Source organism: Chiloscyllium plagiosum, chromosome 25 (assembly GCF_004010195.1).
Source record: "Chiloscyllium plagiosum isolate BGI_BamShark_2017 chromosome 25, ASM401019v2, whole genome shotgun sequence".
Lineage (NCBI taxonomy): Eukaryota > Metazoa > Chordata > Chondrichthyes > Orectolobiformes > Hemiscylliidae > Chiloscyllium > Chiloscyllium plagiosum.
Window position 1 is genome coordinate 22669536 of NC_057734.1, and position 14799 is coordinate 22684334.

Here is a 14799-nt window from a genome sequence, read left to right on the forward strand (position 1 = left end):
ACCCTCTGAACAGCATCCCACCCAAACCCAGCCCCCTACCCTATCCCCATAACCCTGCATGACTAACCCTCCTACCCTACACATAAAGGGACAATTTTTAGCAATGGCCAATCCACATAGCTTGCACATATTTAGACTGTGGGAGGAAACCAGAATACTTGGCAGAATCCCACGCAGACAGGGAGAGAATTTACAAACTCTACATGGACAGTCTCTTGAGACTTGATTTGAATGCAGGCCCCTGGTACTATGAGGCAGCAGTGCTAACCACTGAACCACCGTGCCACAGCAGTTTGGGCCCAGTAGTGGGACATGAGAGAGCAAAATCCAGAATAGAAGATGGGGAAATTGGGTCTTGGAAAGCAGAAGTGTTTGTCTTCTGTGAGCATCAAGTCCAGGCATAGAGTGGGGGTTGCTAGCCTTGATGGTGATGGGAGGGTTGTCAGGTCCCAAGGTAAAAGAAACTGTCAGGTCAAGGTCTGCAGGATATAAGGGCTCTCCAAATGGGGTTACTCGGGCTAATTCTGCATAGGTGTTAAACTCAAGAGTATTTAATAACATTTAATAGTCTAGCTTTCTCTGAGCAACTATTTATTTAACTGTAGCAAACCCTCTGAATTCTCTGAGGTAAATCGATATTTTCAGAGAGTTTCAGGTATGCAGGAATTGCCAACCGGAATCTTCAAATTCCAAGGCAAATCCTTCAGAGACTGATACAACAAGAAATTCACAAGGTTCCCATGCTCAGCTCCCAACTACACTTCAGAAACAACTATTTGGCCATCAGAAGATCTGGGCACATTAATGCCTTGGGAAAGCAGGATGGTAGAGCAGAAGCCAGGAACTGAGCATGAAGGAGAGCATTAACATAACTGCAGAGGAGAAAGAGTATCTGCTCAAACAGGTTGTTGGGGCAGAGGGGTACAGGACTGGTAGGGGAGGGTGGAGGTGGTTGGTTGGTTGAAGGATGGAACCTGCTGGTTGGAAAAGAGGAAGAATGCCAAGCTAAATCAACAGGAGGAAAAAAAGAGAGGGAGCAAGAGTTGTTTCCATGAGCAAATAAGAAAATAAATCTCGGGACTGATTTAGCTTGAACGAAGATGGAACTAGAATGTCAGTACAAGCTTGTCAGAGTCAAAAAAAGGAACCTGCATTTATACTGCATTTTTCACAACCACAGGGCATCCCAAAACATAGTTCACCAATGAGATGTTTTTTGAAGTGTAGTCACTGCTGTGGTTTAGAAAATATATCAGCCGATTTGCATTTGCAGTTACTATTCTAGTTTGGTTATGAGTAGAATTAGTGAGGAGTACATGAAGATTGTGTTATAGCTTATCAGACTGGAATACATTATATAGCTTAGAAAAGGGAAGTTATGATTGCTTTCAGCAAAGCAGAATCAATGGTGGAAAATATAGCATGTGAATGAAAATGCATAAAGTACTGGTGTTAATTGTACTTGGATATTACAAAATAGCAGAGGCTCTGGTTTTTATTTTAAATTCTAAATCTAACATTGATTATGTCTCTTTTTATCAGGTTGACCATCATCCTTTTAGTAGTCCATGTTCAGACTACTTTCTACATTTATAAAGATATAACGAGAAGTGAGGCCAATACATATCATACTCGAATATCTCTCCGTCAGGCATCCCCTTTCACACACTCACGCAACATGACTGCTATCACTGCTGGCTGACTTTTATTCAGTGTTAGCATTCAACACCTTTTGTAGACACCCTATACAGATCGTGACATCTGCAATTAAAATGGAAATAGTCACCAAGGAGATCAGAATGTAAGGATCAGGAGTCAGGAAGAGCTGATCATGTAATTTCTAATAGTGAGAAAACAGTCAGCTCTGAAGTTTCATCAGCATTTGTTAGCGATAGATCATAGCTTGTCAGAACAGGCCTTATTATATTTTCTGCTTAAAACAAATAATAAGTTAATAACAATGTTAATTATAAGTTTAAATAATTGAAAATGATTTTTTTTAAAAATGTTATCAAGCAGAGATGTTTTGATGATGTAATTACACCAGTTGTGGTTTCAATCTATGAAGAAAATCAGCGTAAACACAAGTTCAATTTTTGAAAATTCGGCTTCTACGGTCCATGCATAGTTTTCAGCATAATCTTCGACATAAATTCCATTTCCTTTTCCAATAGTTATTTTTTGATCCTGTATACTCCCTCTAGCAAGTATCAGAGAATGGACAAATGCAATTAGATCTCAGTTTGCCCAAGGTAATACAAGAAGTAGACAATACAATACACACTAGGTACAAAATAAACTCAGCTTTACTTTGTCAAGGTTAATTTATGGCTCACAGTTAACTTCAATACAAGAATGCTATAAATTGTAACAATGTTAAAATCTACCACAGAAAAAGAGCTGAGGGCTAAGCTGTATGGGTGACAGATGGATATTTTACAAAGCAACAGCTAATACTTGTACAGCACTTTAATGTAATAAAATATCTCAAAGTGTTACACAGGAGCCTTAGAAAACAAAATAAGACACTAAGTCATGTAGCAGGTTTTAGATAAGATGGCCAAAGCTTGGTAAACAAGATAGATTTACGGTATAACTTAAAGGAGAAGATGAGAGGAAAACTTAAGAGGTTTAGGAGAAGAATTCCAGAGCTTAGAGTCCAGATAGCTAAAGACATGTCCACCAAATGTGGGGAATTAAATCAAGAAGCCAAAATTAGATTTGAGCAGATACCTCAGAAAGTTGTGGAACAAGAGAATATTATAGAGAGGGTTAGGGCATGGAGAGTTTTCATTTCAAGAATGAGAATTCTAATATCATGACCAGGAGCCATTGTAGGTCAGTGGGCACAGGGGTAATAGGTGAACAGGACCTGGTTTGAATTAGAATAGAGCATGCAACAGAGGTTTGGGTACCTCAAGCTTACAGGAAGTAGAATGTGGGACACCAGCCATGAATGCATTGGAATAGTCAAGTTAAGAGGTAACAAGGCAGGAATTTGGAGCTGTGTCAAGGCAGGAGTGAAGTCAGGCAATGCCACAGGGATGGAAATAGGGAATCTGAGTATTGGTACGAGTTTGTAATTGAAAGCTTATCTCAGGATAAAGTATGATGTTAAGATTACAAACTATCTAGTTTAGTCTTAGAGTTGCTGGGGAAGGAAGATAAATGGTAGCCAGGGACTGGAGTTTGGAACTGAGACCAAAAGGAATGGCTTAAACGGAGGAAAATTGCTATCTATCTAGTTCAAGATTTAAAATATTCAGTGTGACAGTTTAACAACAAATGAGTTGAGAGAGGTGGCACTGAAGTAGAGCCAGGCTTCATCAGTGTACAAGTGAAAACTAATGCCCTGCTTTCTGACAATGGTGTCAAGGGTTGGCATGTTGTTGAGAAATAGGAGAAAGCCAAGGATTGATGCTTGGAGGACAAAAAGAGTAATGGTGCAGGAGCAGGAAGATAATCTATTGCAAGCGATTCCATGACTTTAATTAATTTGATAGGAATGGAGTAAGGCAAGAGTCGTCCCATCCAATGGGATGGAAGCAGAGAGAGACATTGGAGGAAGATAATGTGGTAAACTCTATTAAAGACTGTAGACAGTTTGAAAAGTGCAAGGATGGGTATTTTACCTTTGTCACAGTCATACAGGATATTCCTTGTGACTTTAACAAGAAAAATGGAAACCTGATTGGAGTTCTGAGAAAGATGGCAGAGATTAGAGTGTTCACAACACAGCTTGGAATTTTGGAGAGAAAAAGACAGTTGGAGATTGGGGCGGTATTTACTATAACAGTGGGGTCAAGAATAGCTCTTTTGAGGAGAAGGGTGATTATGGCAGATTTAAAAGAGAAATCAAGGCTGAAGAGAGAAACCACTTCATAGTATCAGCTAATATGGGGAGTAGAAAGGGGAGTAGCAAGTCTGTAAGCCAAGCATATACTTAGTCAATGAATTTCTTGAATGGTGTAAAGCTCCTAAAACAATTTTTTTTTAAATTTGATCAGAGCACCACCCCTAATTACAATTGAGAAGATTGTGAAGCAATGTGTTTTAGGATTGTTGATATCTAATCGCTCTAAAGTCAGTTTCAGCAAAGTTCAATATCAACCTATTTAGGACAAATTCTCAATGCTCAAAGTTTGGTCAGACCAAATGTCCAGGGTGATCAAATTGGCCTCCTTTTGCCAGTTGTTTATATTTCAAACAGGCACTTCTCCTACCATTGTGATATAAATTGAAACATGTTGTAATTCTTAAACATTTCTCCAGGCAGTGAATGTCACTGGAATCAATGCGTAATAATAAAAACTTCATTTAGATGTTCACATCTCCAGCAAGAGAGTAACTAACCATAACCCCCTACAATAAGTGGCATTACGATTTCTGAATTCCTCAATATCAACATTATGGGAGATACCAATGATCAGAAACTGAATTGGACCAGCCATATACACACCATGGATACACAGCAGGTCAGAGGCCAGAGATTCTGTGGTGAATAACTTACCTACAAGGCACAAGTCAAGATTGTGACAAAATACTCTCCAAGTGCCTTCCTGAAAGTGATGCCAGCAACAAGAAGTAGGACAAGGCAGCCCACTAGACTGGCATATAGTCCATCCGCACCTTAAACATTCATTCCCTCCACCACTGTGGTAGCAAAGTACTACTTACAAGATGCACTGCAGCAATTCACCAAATCTCCTGAGACAGCACCTTGCAAACCTGCATTATCTGCCAGCTAGAAGGACAAGGCAGCAGACACATGGAAACACCACCTCCTGCAAGTTGCCCTTCAAGACACCCACCATTCTGACTTGGAACTATGCAGTTCCTTCACTGTAATTGGATCAAATTCCTGGAACCCTCATCCTAATGACTCTGCAGGGGTTCCTAGAGCAAATGGGCTACAGTGGTTCATGAAAGCAGTTCATCACTACTTTCTCAACAGCAATAAGGGATCAGCAACAAATCCCTAATTTTCAGCAATACCCCCATTCCATGCATTAACTAAAAAATGAATTCTGATGAGTGTTTATTTGCTCGGTCTGTTCAGTACAATATTCCACTGTATCCATCTAATCGATCTCTTCTATCACAAGTCAAAAACAAGCAATAATAAAATGTTGTTCCTCGTTGACTAACACTAGCATTTGGGTATCTGCTTTCTCCATCCAGGAAGTAATAATACTAAACAACTAGTTAATCCAACAGCTCTTAAACATTAAGGTGTCAAGGCCTGAAGATATTCCTGCCTTTCAAAGTGAATAATCACAGCCAAGCTCTGAAACTTATCCAAACACTCTGGATCCAAAATTATTGCAGCTCTGTATATCTAGGGCATATGATTATAAAGCCAATTGGCATTGCATCGATTCTCAGGGACATTAATTTTTTGAACAACCTGACCTTCTGTCACTCCATATCACCATTTGTTTTCTACCTATTCACTCAGTCAGCTCTGCAGTAAAATATATATGCAAGTCACACTGAACACCAGGCAGTATCCATGCTTACTGATCAGCTTCTAATTAATATATAGCAGAGCTCTCTCTTACATTAAGTAAAATAACTACTCAGCCTAATCAGTACTGCATCACACCTTGAAGACAATTAATATTTCCAGCAAAGTCTACCATATAATTACTCAATAAAGATACAGTCACAAATCAATCTCTGGGTTGAGATTGTTGTGGATCTCAGAATTTTCTGTTTTTTTTTTGTGGAATTAACCCTTTCTTTAGAGGACACTCTGTAGTGATTAGATTAGATTAGATTACTTACAGTGTGGAAACAGGCCCTTCGGCCCAACAAGTCCACACCAACCCGCCGAAGCGCAACCCATCCAGACCTATTCCCCTACATTTACCCCTTCACCTAACACTACAGGCAATTTAGCATGGCCAATTCGCCTAACCTGCACATTTTGGATTTGTGGGAGGAAACCGGAGCACCCGGAGGAAACCCACGCAGACACGGGGAGAATGTGCAAACTCCACACAGTCAGTCGCCTGAGGCGGGAATTGAACCCGGGTCTCTGGCACTGTGAGGCAACAGTGCTAACCACTGAGCCACCATGCCGCCATTGATTATCAATGTCATTAGTAAACAGGTTTTAAATCACAGTGCGCCACAGGTCCTCATACCCCCCATGGGCAGAAACATTGAAGATTTCAAAGATTGAGTGAGCAAACTTTTAAAAATCCATTAGTCTTCCAGTGGAATAATTCTTGCAGAAAACAAGCATTCACTTGGAAATCAATAACAGGTACAAAGAGAAGGGTCAGATTTTCTGATCCTCTCCCTGAAAGTGGCCAGGGATGTTGCAATCGGAATACAGCTAGTGATGTAACAAGAAGTTTTCTGTCTAAGTAATAAATATCCAGTTTCTAGAAATTCCAGGGCGGAATCTTATAGGACTCTGGGCAACTTCGGCAATGATGAAACATGTGGCAGAATTACTCCTTACTCTGAAATTATGCCCTGTGGTCCTAAACTCTCCCACATGGGGAAACTACCTCTGAGCATCTACCCTGACAACCACCTGACAACAAAACTCCAATAAGGTCTCCTCTCATGCTTCTCAACTCCAATGAGTACAAACCCAACATACTGGAACTCTCCTCATAAGAAAGTCCCTCCATACCTCATATCAGCCTAGTGAACATTGCCTGGACTGCCTCCAATACCTAGGTATCTTTCCTTAGGTAAGGGGACAAAAATATTCACAGTATTCCAGATTTGACTAGTATCTTGTACAGGGAGAAAGTGAGGACTGCAGATGCTGGAGATCAGAATCAAAAAGTGTGGTGCTGGAAAAGCACAGCCGGTCAGGCAGCATTTGAGGAGCAGGAGAGTCCACGTTTCAAGCATAAGCCCTTCATCAGGAATTCCTGATTTCCTGCTCAACTCTCCTGCTCCTTGGATGCTGCCTAACCAGCTGTGCTTTTCCAACACGACACGTTTTAACTAATATCTCGTACAGTTTTAGCACAACCTCCCTATTTTCACACTCCATTCCCTTTGAAGTAAAATCCATCATTCCATTTGCCTTCCCTATTGCCTGCTGAACTTGGATGCCAGCTTTCAATGATTGATGGACACCCAAATCCATCTGTGCTACAGCTCTCTACATTCTTTCCCCATTTAAATAATATTCAGCTCTTCTTTTCTTCCTGCTAAAAAGTTTTAAACACATATTTCCTCGGACTGTATTCCATCTATCAAGATTTGCCCACTCACTTAACCTGTTTTTATCCCTCTGCAGACTGCTTATATCAAGCTCACTACTTGCATTTGCAGCTATTTTTGTAACATCCGCAAGAGAACAAGGTTAAGTAGGAGAATCTGTGGTGTTTCACTTTGAAGCAAAGAACATCTGAGAGGGGTATACAAGACTTGAATTGATTGAAATAAGGTAGGCAAAGCAAAGCTGTTCCAAATAGTCCGTGGTAGAAGGTGTAAGGGGTTTAAGGTTTTGAGCAAGAGTTGTCAGGGAAATAGGAGGAAAAAAAATTTATTCTGCAGCACATGGTAATGATCTGGAACTTGCCGCCTAAGAGAGTGGTGGAAAAGGAGATGATCACTGATTTCAAAAAGAACCTGGGTAGGCACTCAAGGGAAACAAATGTACACATTTACCAGGGGAATGTGATTGACTGTATTGCCCTACATAGAGCCATCATACGCTCAATGGGCCAAATATCCCCTTCCCTTGGAGTTACAACTTCATGACAGCAACCATCTGTTCATGGGTGCTCTTCCCCAAAGCACATCCATGGGTCACTGTGTGCTGATGTTTCATTTTGAGCCATGCTGTTTTATAGCTTGTGTCAGTGATAGTTTGCCAATGCCTTTCACTCCCGGGAGCAGAGTAAGGTGGCAGGTCTCAAGTCTATTTCAGCCAGAATGCAATCAAATCCATGCTATTGGCACTATTCAGAGTCACAAGCTATCTACCTAACCAACTCAGCAGTCCTGCCCTTTAGAGCATCAATCACTCGATGAAAATACAAGGTGTTTATCCAATGCATACAATTAATTTGGCTTAACAACTGGTACAATGTCACAGATATTTACAGGACACAAATCTCTATTATGCTGTTAACAAACGTAAAATAAAAATTATGAGCTCCAACATTGTACAAGACTATAAATGAGGAATTGTTGCCATGGTAACATAATTTAGCGCTTGTAAGAAAGCCTTGACAACGCTACAGAGTATAAAAATAGGTAAGTCTTGATACAAATGTACAGAACTTTGAGGAGGCCTGAAACTAGAGTACTTAAGGAGAGATACTTCCATTGGAAGCAGTTCAAAGAAGGTTCACCAGACTAATTCTTACAATGAAGGAGCTGTCCTACAAAGAAAGGTTGAGCAGTTTGGACTTAACCTCATTGGGAGTTTAAAAGGATGAGAGGTGATCATAGTGAAACCTGTGGGGTTCTGAGAGGGCTTGATCGGGTAAAAGCTGAGAGATGTTTTTGGTCATGGGCGAATCTAGAACTCAGGTGTACAGTTTAAGAATAAAGGGTCTCCCATTTAACAGAGAGATGTGGAGCAATTTCTCCACTCAGGAGGTCAGTAGTCTTGGAATTGCCAGTGAGATATTTTTGATCTACAAAGAAATCAAGGGTTATGAGGGCCAGGGAAGAAAGTGGAATTGAACGACAGTCAGTTCAGCCGTGATCTTACTGAATGGCAGAGTAGGTTTGATGAACCAAATGAACTATTTTGGTTCATAGTTATTAAAAGATTATGAATTTACTCCTAAGCTTTGTTTTTTTGGCAATTCATTAAGGAGCCACTGGCAAAGATTCAGAAAGCTGGTGGTTTTGTGGTTGTGTCTTCCAAAGAAACCTCTCATTCTTCTGTTTTGTTGGCACACAGAGGATGATAATAACAAGTTCAACTGAAAGCAGAGCTTATCTTTACTATTCAATAGATCAAATTTCCTGACAGAACAAGTTAATAGTAGGGTTCCAGCCAAAGATAGCAATTCCAAGAAAAGGTTACATATGTACAGATACAACACAACTGAATAAGCACAGCTTAAGACTCACACTTAACAAAAGAAATGGCTGACATCGGTGTCAATATTTGGAATTAATACTTATTAGAACAAATTAACTACTCCCAGTACTGATATTCACTGGATGCTAATGTGCACCCTTTGTATGTGCGGTGTTTAATCTATAAACATGAAACAATAGGCATGAATCAAACCAAGTCTGACTCTTTGTAGAACAGAGATCCTATTCTGTTGGAAATATATATTTATATTTTGTTTCCACTAACTGGGGGAAAATTACAGAAGAACTTGCTGTATTCAAAAATCCTTTAAATAAAATTGCATTCTGCAAGGAGAAGGTGCTTATAAACTTATTATTTTTAAAGCCAACTTTCTTACCAAATTAATTCCAAAGCCAATCAATATCTCTCGCATACATTCCAATTCTTCTGCAAACACAAACAACACACCTTTCAAACTTCAGTTTCAGGGTCAGTTTGACATGAGACTGACTGGATTGCTACACTAAAGAGAGATGGGCCAAAAGGCTTCTATCTGTGTTTTAAACACATACTAGCCATTAAGAATGCATACATTGTGACATTTTCAACACAGCTCAGGAATTCCTCATAATGATTTACACAAACGTTCAGTCTAGAGTCTGTTGCCATATTAAGCTTTATGTTAGTGGTCATTAATTCCAAGAATGTGGAATGGTGCTCGCCTTCCACCCGGTTGTTAAATAAAGACTTCAAAATGTGAACATTGCTGCATTCGACTAACACATCAGTATTTACTGTGGAAAAGGATATGGAAGATATAGACTGTAGGGAAATAGATTGTGACATCTTGCAAAATGTCTAGATTACAAAGGAGGAAGTGCTGGATGTCTTGAAACGGTTAAATCCACAGGACCTGATCAGGTACCCAAGAACTCTGTGGGAAGCTAGAGGAGTGATTGCTGGGCCTCTTGCTGAGATATTTGTATCATCAATAGTCACAGGTGAGGTGCCGGAAGATTGGAGGTGAGCTAACGTGGTGCCACTGTTTAAGAAGGGCGGTAAAGACAAGCCAGGGAACGAGAGACCGGTGAGCATGACCTCGGTGGTGGGCAAATTGTTCGAGGTAATCCTGAGGGACAGGATGTACATGTATTTGGAAAGGCAAAGACTGATTCGGGATAGTCAACATGGCTTTGTGCGTGGGAAATCATGTCTCACAAACTTGATTGAGTTTTTCAAAGAAGTAACAAAGAAGATTGATGAGGGCAGAGTAGTAGATGTGATCTATATGGACTTCAGTAAGATGTTCGACAAGGTTCCCCATGGGAGACTGATTAGCAAGGTTAGATCTCATGGAATACAGGGAGAACTTGCCATTTGGATACAGAACTGGCTCAATGGTAGAAGACAGAGGGTGGTGGTGGAAGGTTGTTTTTCAGACTCGAGGCCTGTGACCAGTGGAGTGCCACAAGAATCGGTGCTGGGCCCTCGACTTTTTGTCATTACATAAATGATTTGGATGCGAGCATAAGAGGTACAGTTAGTAAGTTTGCAGATGACACCAAAATTGGAGGTGTAGTGGACAGCGAAGAGGGTTACCTCAGATTATAACAGGATCTGGACCAGATGGGGCAATGGGCTGAAAAGTGGCAGATGGAGTTTAATTCAGATAAATGTGAGGTGCAGCATTTTGGGAAAGCAAATCTTAGCAGGATTTATACACTTAATTGTAAGGTCCTAGGGAGTGTTGCTGAACAAAGAGACCTTGGAGTGCAGGTTCATAGCTCCTTGAAAGTGGAGTCACAGATAGATAGGATAGTGAAGAAGGCATTTGGTATGCTTTCCTTTATTGGTCAGAGTAATGAGTATAGAAGTTGGGAGGTCATGTTGCGGCTGTACAGGACATTGGTTAGGCAACTGTTGGAATATTGCGTGCAATTCTGGTCTCCTTCCTATCGGAAAGATGTAAAATTTGAAAGGATTCAGAAAAGATTTACAAGGATATTGCCAGGGTTGGAGGATCTGAGCTACAGGGAGAGGCTGAACAGGCTGGGGCTACTTTCCCTGCAGCGTCGGAGACTGTGGGGTGACCTTATAGAGTTTTACAAAATTATGAGGGGCATGGATAGGATAAATAGACAAAGTCTTTTCCCTGGGGTCGGGGAGTCCAGAACTAGAGGGCATAGGTTTAGGGTGAGAGGGGAAAGATATAAAAGAGGCCTAAGGGGCAACTTTTTCACACAGAGGGTGGTACGTGTATGGAATGAGCTGCCAGAGGATGTGGTGGAGGCTAGTACAATTGCAACATTTAAGAGGCATTTGGATGGGTATATGAATAGGAAGGGTTTGGAGGGATATGGGCCGGACACTGGCAGGTGGGACTTGATTGGGTTGGAATAGCTGGTCGGCATGGACGGGGTTGGACCGAAGAGTCTGTTTCCATGCTGTACATCTCTATGACTCTATGACTCTATAACTAAATTAACAGATTGGATGGAAGTATCCACACTTCAGCAGAAACAGATCACATTGCCGTCCCTTCATCTTAGTAAATGGCCTCAAGGTCACTGAAAAGGCCAATGCAAGAAAACATGAGTTCTTTCATTATTTCTTTACACTTTCCAGACTGGAGTCAAAAGTGTTATCCCATCACTTTGACCTTGTTAACCATCAACCTGAGCATCACCATCTACTGGATGACCTACAACTGAAGGTCAGCACCTAGTGTCAACTGCATGGGAAGCTCTTTAACATTGGCTGTTTCTGGAGAATAAAAAGCCCAACCACCAGGGACTCCACAATCTGCAGTTTGCAAACCACTGCATAAAGGCTCACTTCACACAGAGCATGCAAATGACACCCCACCCTTTCAACATCTTGTATACAAAGCTTAAACACCACGCAGATGAAGGCCTTGACTAACCTTCCCTGAGCCAGCTGAGCATCTCTTGCTCCATCTACATGGATGGGTGGCTCTGCAGTATGAGCAGCACTTCCCAGTTCTCAGCAGCCACCTCTCCCAGTGATGGAGACGTTCAGTACTGAGTCAACTGTGTCAGTGCTGCCTTCTTCAAGCTGTGAAATTGTGTCTTTAACAACAGTAATAACAGTGACCTCTCAAAGTCAACAAATTTCCTGGTCCATCAGGCTGTTGTGTTGACCACCCTCCTCCACTACAGTGAAACCTGGACTATCTGCCAATGCCACTGTAAGATCCTTGAGAGCTTCCACAATATGTCAAATGCTGAGGATCAAACGTGAAGACTACTGGACCAACATGAGGGTCCTCCATGAAACTGTGTCTTCCAGCATGGAACTACTGCTCCTGAAGACCTAATTCTGATGGACAGGCCATTGCATCCGGAGGCCTGAATGCTGCTCCCCTTGGCATAAGACTGGACAACAGCAGCAATCAATGTTGCTTCCAGGTTATAGAGGTTGCAGGGCATCAGCCTTTATGATGGTGGGCTCCCTATCGAATCTTTAGCCGGGGTGGGGAATACAGTGGCCTGTAAAATACAGTGACATGTTGATGATGCTCAAAAATAGTATTTGTCTATTCCCAGCTGATTATAACAGCAGGTGAAATTGAGAATTGGTCGGGAAATAGATGTGTTCCTTCTAGTTAAGTGTTTTCTGCCTAATGTTAGGGGAGCACTTTCAAGGTACCTCCAGCCTTCATGAGAGCTGGTCTGTGACGAGGAAGATCTTGCCAGACCCCTCACTCTGCTCCCTAACAGTCTCTTCATCAGGGCAATGTGTCCATGGCAAAAGCAGTCACAGATGAGACCAGGTCAGATCAGAACAAGATTGATGTTTTCAGTAATGGCTTGCAGCATGCCTGCAGGTCCATCTCTGCAGGCCTGGGAAAATTCAGGTCTCAGGCTCTAAATTGGGTCTCCCCGCCACCATCCCATAATGCCCCAGCTCTATCACAGTGCACCTGAGTGAGAATCAGTCTTTTGTTTCATAGTGCCCTTTCAGCAGATACTGCCACGATTTTAGTGTGCACTAAATTTGAGTAAACGTGAGGGAGTGCATTCCTGCTAAAATCTTTATTGACCTCGAATTCAAACCCAAAATAACAGCAATTTTCAGGCTTTTCCAGAAACTCAATAACAGTTGTATCTCTTATAACAATATTTCTTTTAATAAAAATGTCCTTTTAATTAGTCTAAATGCCAGCATTAAAGAAACACTTACCCAATGGTGTCTTCATCCATTACAAAAAATGAGAGGTTGTGGAAGCCCATGGGTAGATGGAGAGTATATTCTTCACCCCAGAATGGATTTAGGTTCCTCCATATTGTAGCAGTTCTAAATATTAAAGCAACAATCGTCATCAAAACATTGCAATCAATGGAACACAATCTCTATCAATGCATCTTAGGCTTTTGTATCAGCTGATTAAACAAGAAGGATTCTCTTTTCCAAGTCAGGAAATTGTGCATTTAAATCCAGACTCTGGATAGAGACACATAATTTGGCATGTATTTGTGCAACATTGAGAGAAGGCTCCATCCTTTGGATGAGACATTAAACCAAAGCCATCTCTGACTATCTGCAGGGCATTTGAAAGCCTTTGAAAACCATGAAGCAATTCTTCTAGGATTGTGTGCTAAAATTCCTCCACAAACAATGCCACAAAAACTTAACTAGACTTTTACTTCATTGCTGTTTGGGGAATTATCAACGTTGCTTTAGTCTTCATAATCAGTTACTGCACTTCATTCTATTTGATGCGTTTTTTTAGACATTTTAGAGAAAGGGGTTCTAGCATTATTGAAATTTTGCTGTAGCAGGACATCTGCCAGCATTTGGGGAAATGATGATGTCAAGGTAAGTTCACTCAATCAATAATCAAGAAACCAAGGCTCATAGATTCATGGCCATAGAGTCACACTGTATGAAAACACACACTTCTGTCCAACCAGTCCATGCCAAATATAATCCCAAACTAAACTAGTCCCACCTGCCTGATCCTGGCACATAAACATTCTAAACCTTTTCTATTCATGTACTTATCCAAATGTCCTTTAGACATTGTAATTGTATCCATATCCACTACTTAGAGTCATAGAGCTGTACAGCATGGAAACAGACCCTTCGGTCCAACCTGTCCAGGCTGACCAGATATCCCAACCCAATCTAGTACCACCTGCCAGCACCTGGCCCATATCCCTCCAAACCCTTCCTATTCATATACCCATCCAAATGCCTCCTAAATGTTGCAATTGTACCATCCTCTGGCAGCTCATTCCATACATGTACCACCCTCTGTGTGAAAACGTTGCCCCTTAGGTCTCTTCTATATCTTTCCCCTCTCACCCTAAACCTATGCCCTCTAGTTCTGGACTCCCCGATCTCCGGGAAAAGACTTTATCTATTTATCCTATCCATGCCCCTCATAATTTTGTAAATCTCTGCTTCCGACGCTCCAGGGAAAACAGCCCCAGCCTGTTCGGCCTCTCCCTTTAGCTCAGATCCTCCAACCTTGGCAACATCCTTGTAAATCATTTCTGAACCCTTTCAAGTTTCACAACATCTTTCCGATAGGAAGGAGACCAAAATGGCACACAATATTCCAACAATGGCCTAACCCATGTCCTGTACAGCCACAACATGACCTCCCAACTCCTGTACTCAATGCTCTGACCAATAAAGGAAAGCATACCAAACGCCTTCTTCACTATCCTATCTACCTGCGACTCCACTTTCAAGGAGCTATGAACCTGCACTTCAAGGTCTCTTTGTTCAGCAACACTCCCTAGGACCTTACCATT

The 14799-nt window shown here is 41.4% G+C and overlaps 1 protein-coding gene across 2 annotated transcripts in view; it reads right to left on the reverse strand.

Moving 5' to 3' along the window:
• Positions 1–14799, reverse strand: part of LOC122562636 (rasGAP-activating-like protein 1) — a 270514-nt gene that overhangs the window by 223736 nt on the left and 31979 nt on the right. For both annotated transcript variants that reach the window (XM_043715652.1, XM_043715650.1), the window contains exon 3: positions 13220–13333. In XM_043715652.1, coding sequence (XP_043571587.1) covers positions 13220–13333 — 114 coding nt within the window. The remainder of the gene's footprint in view (positions 1–13219; positions 13334–14799) is intronic.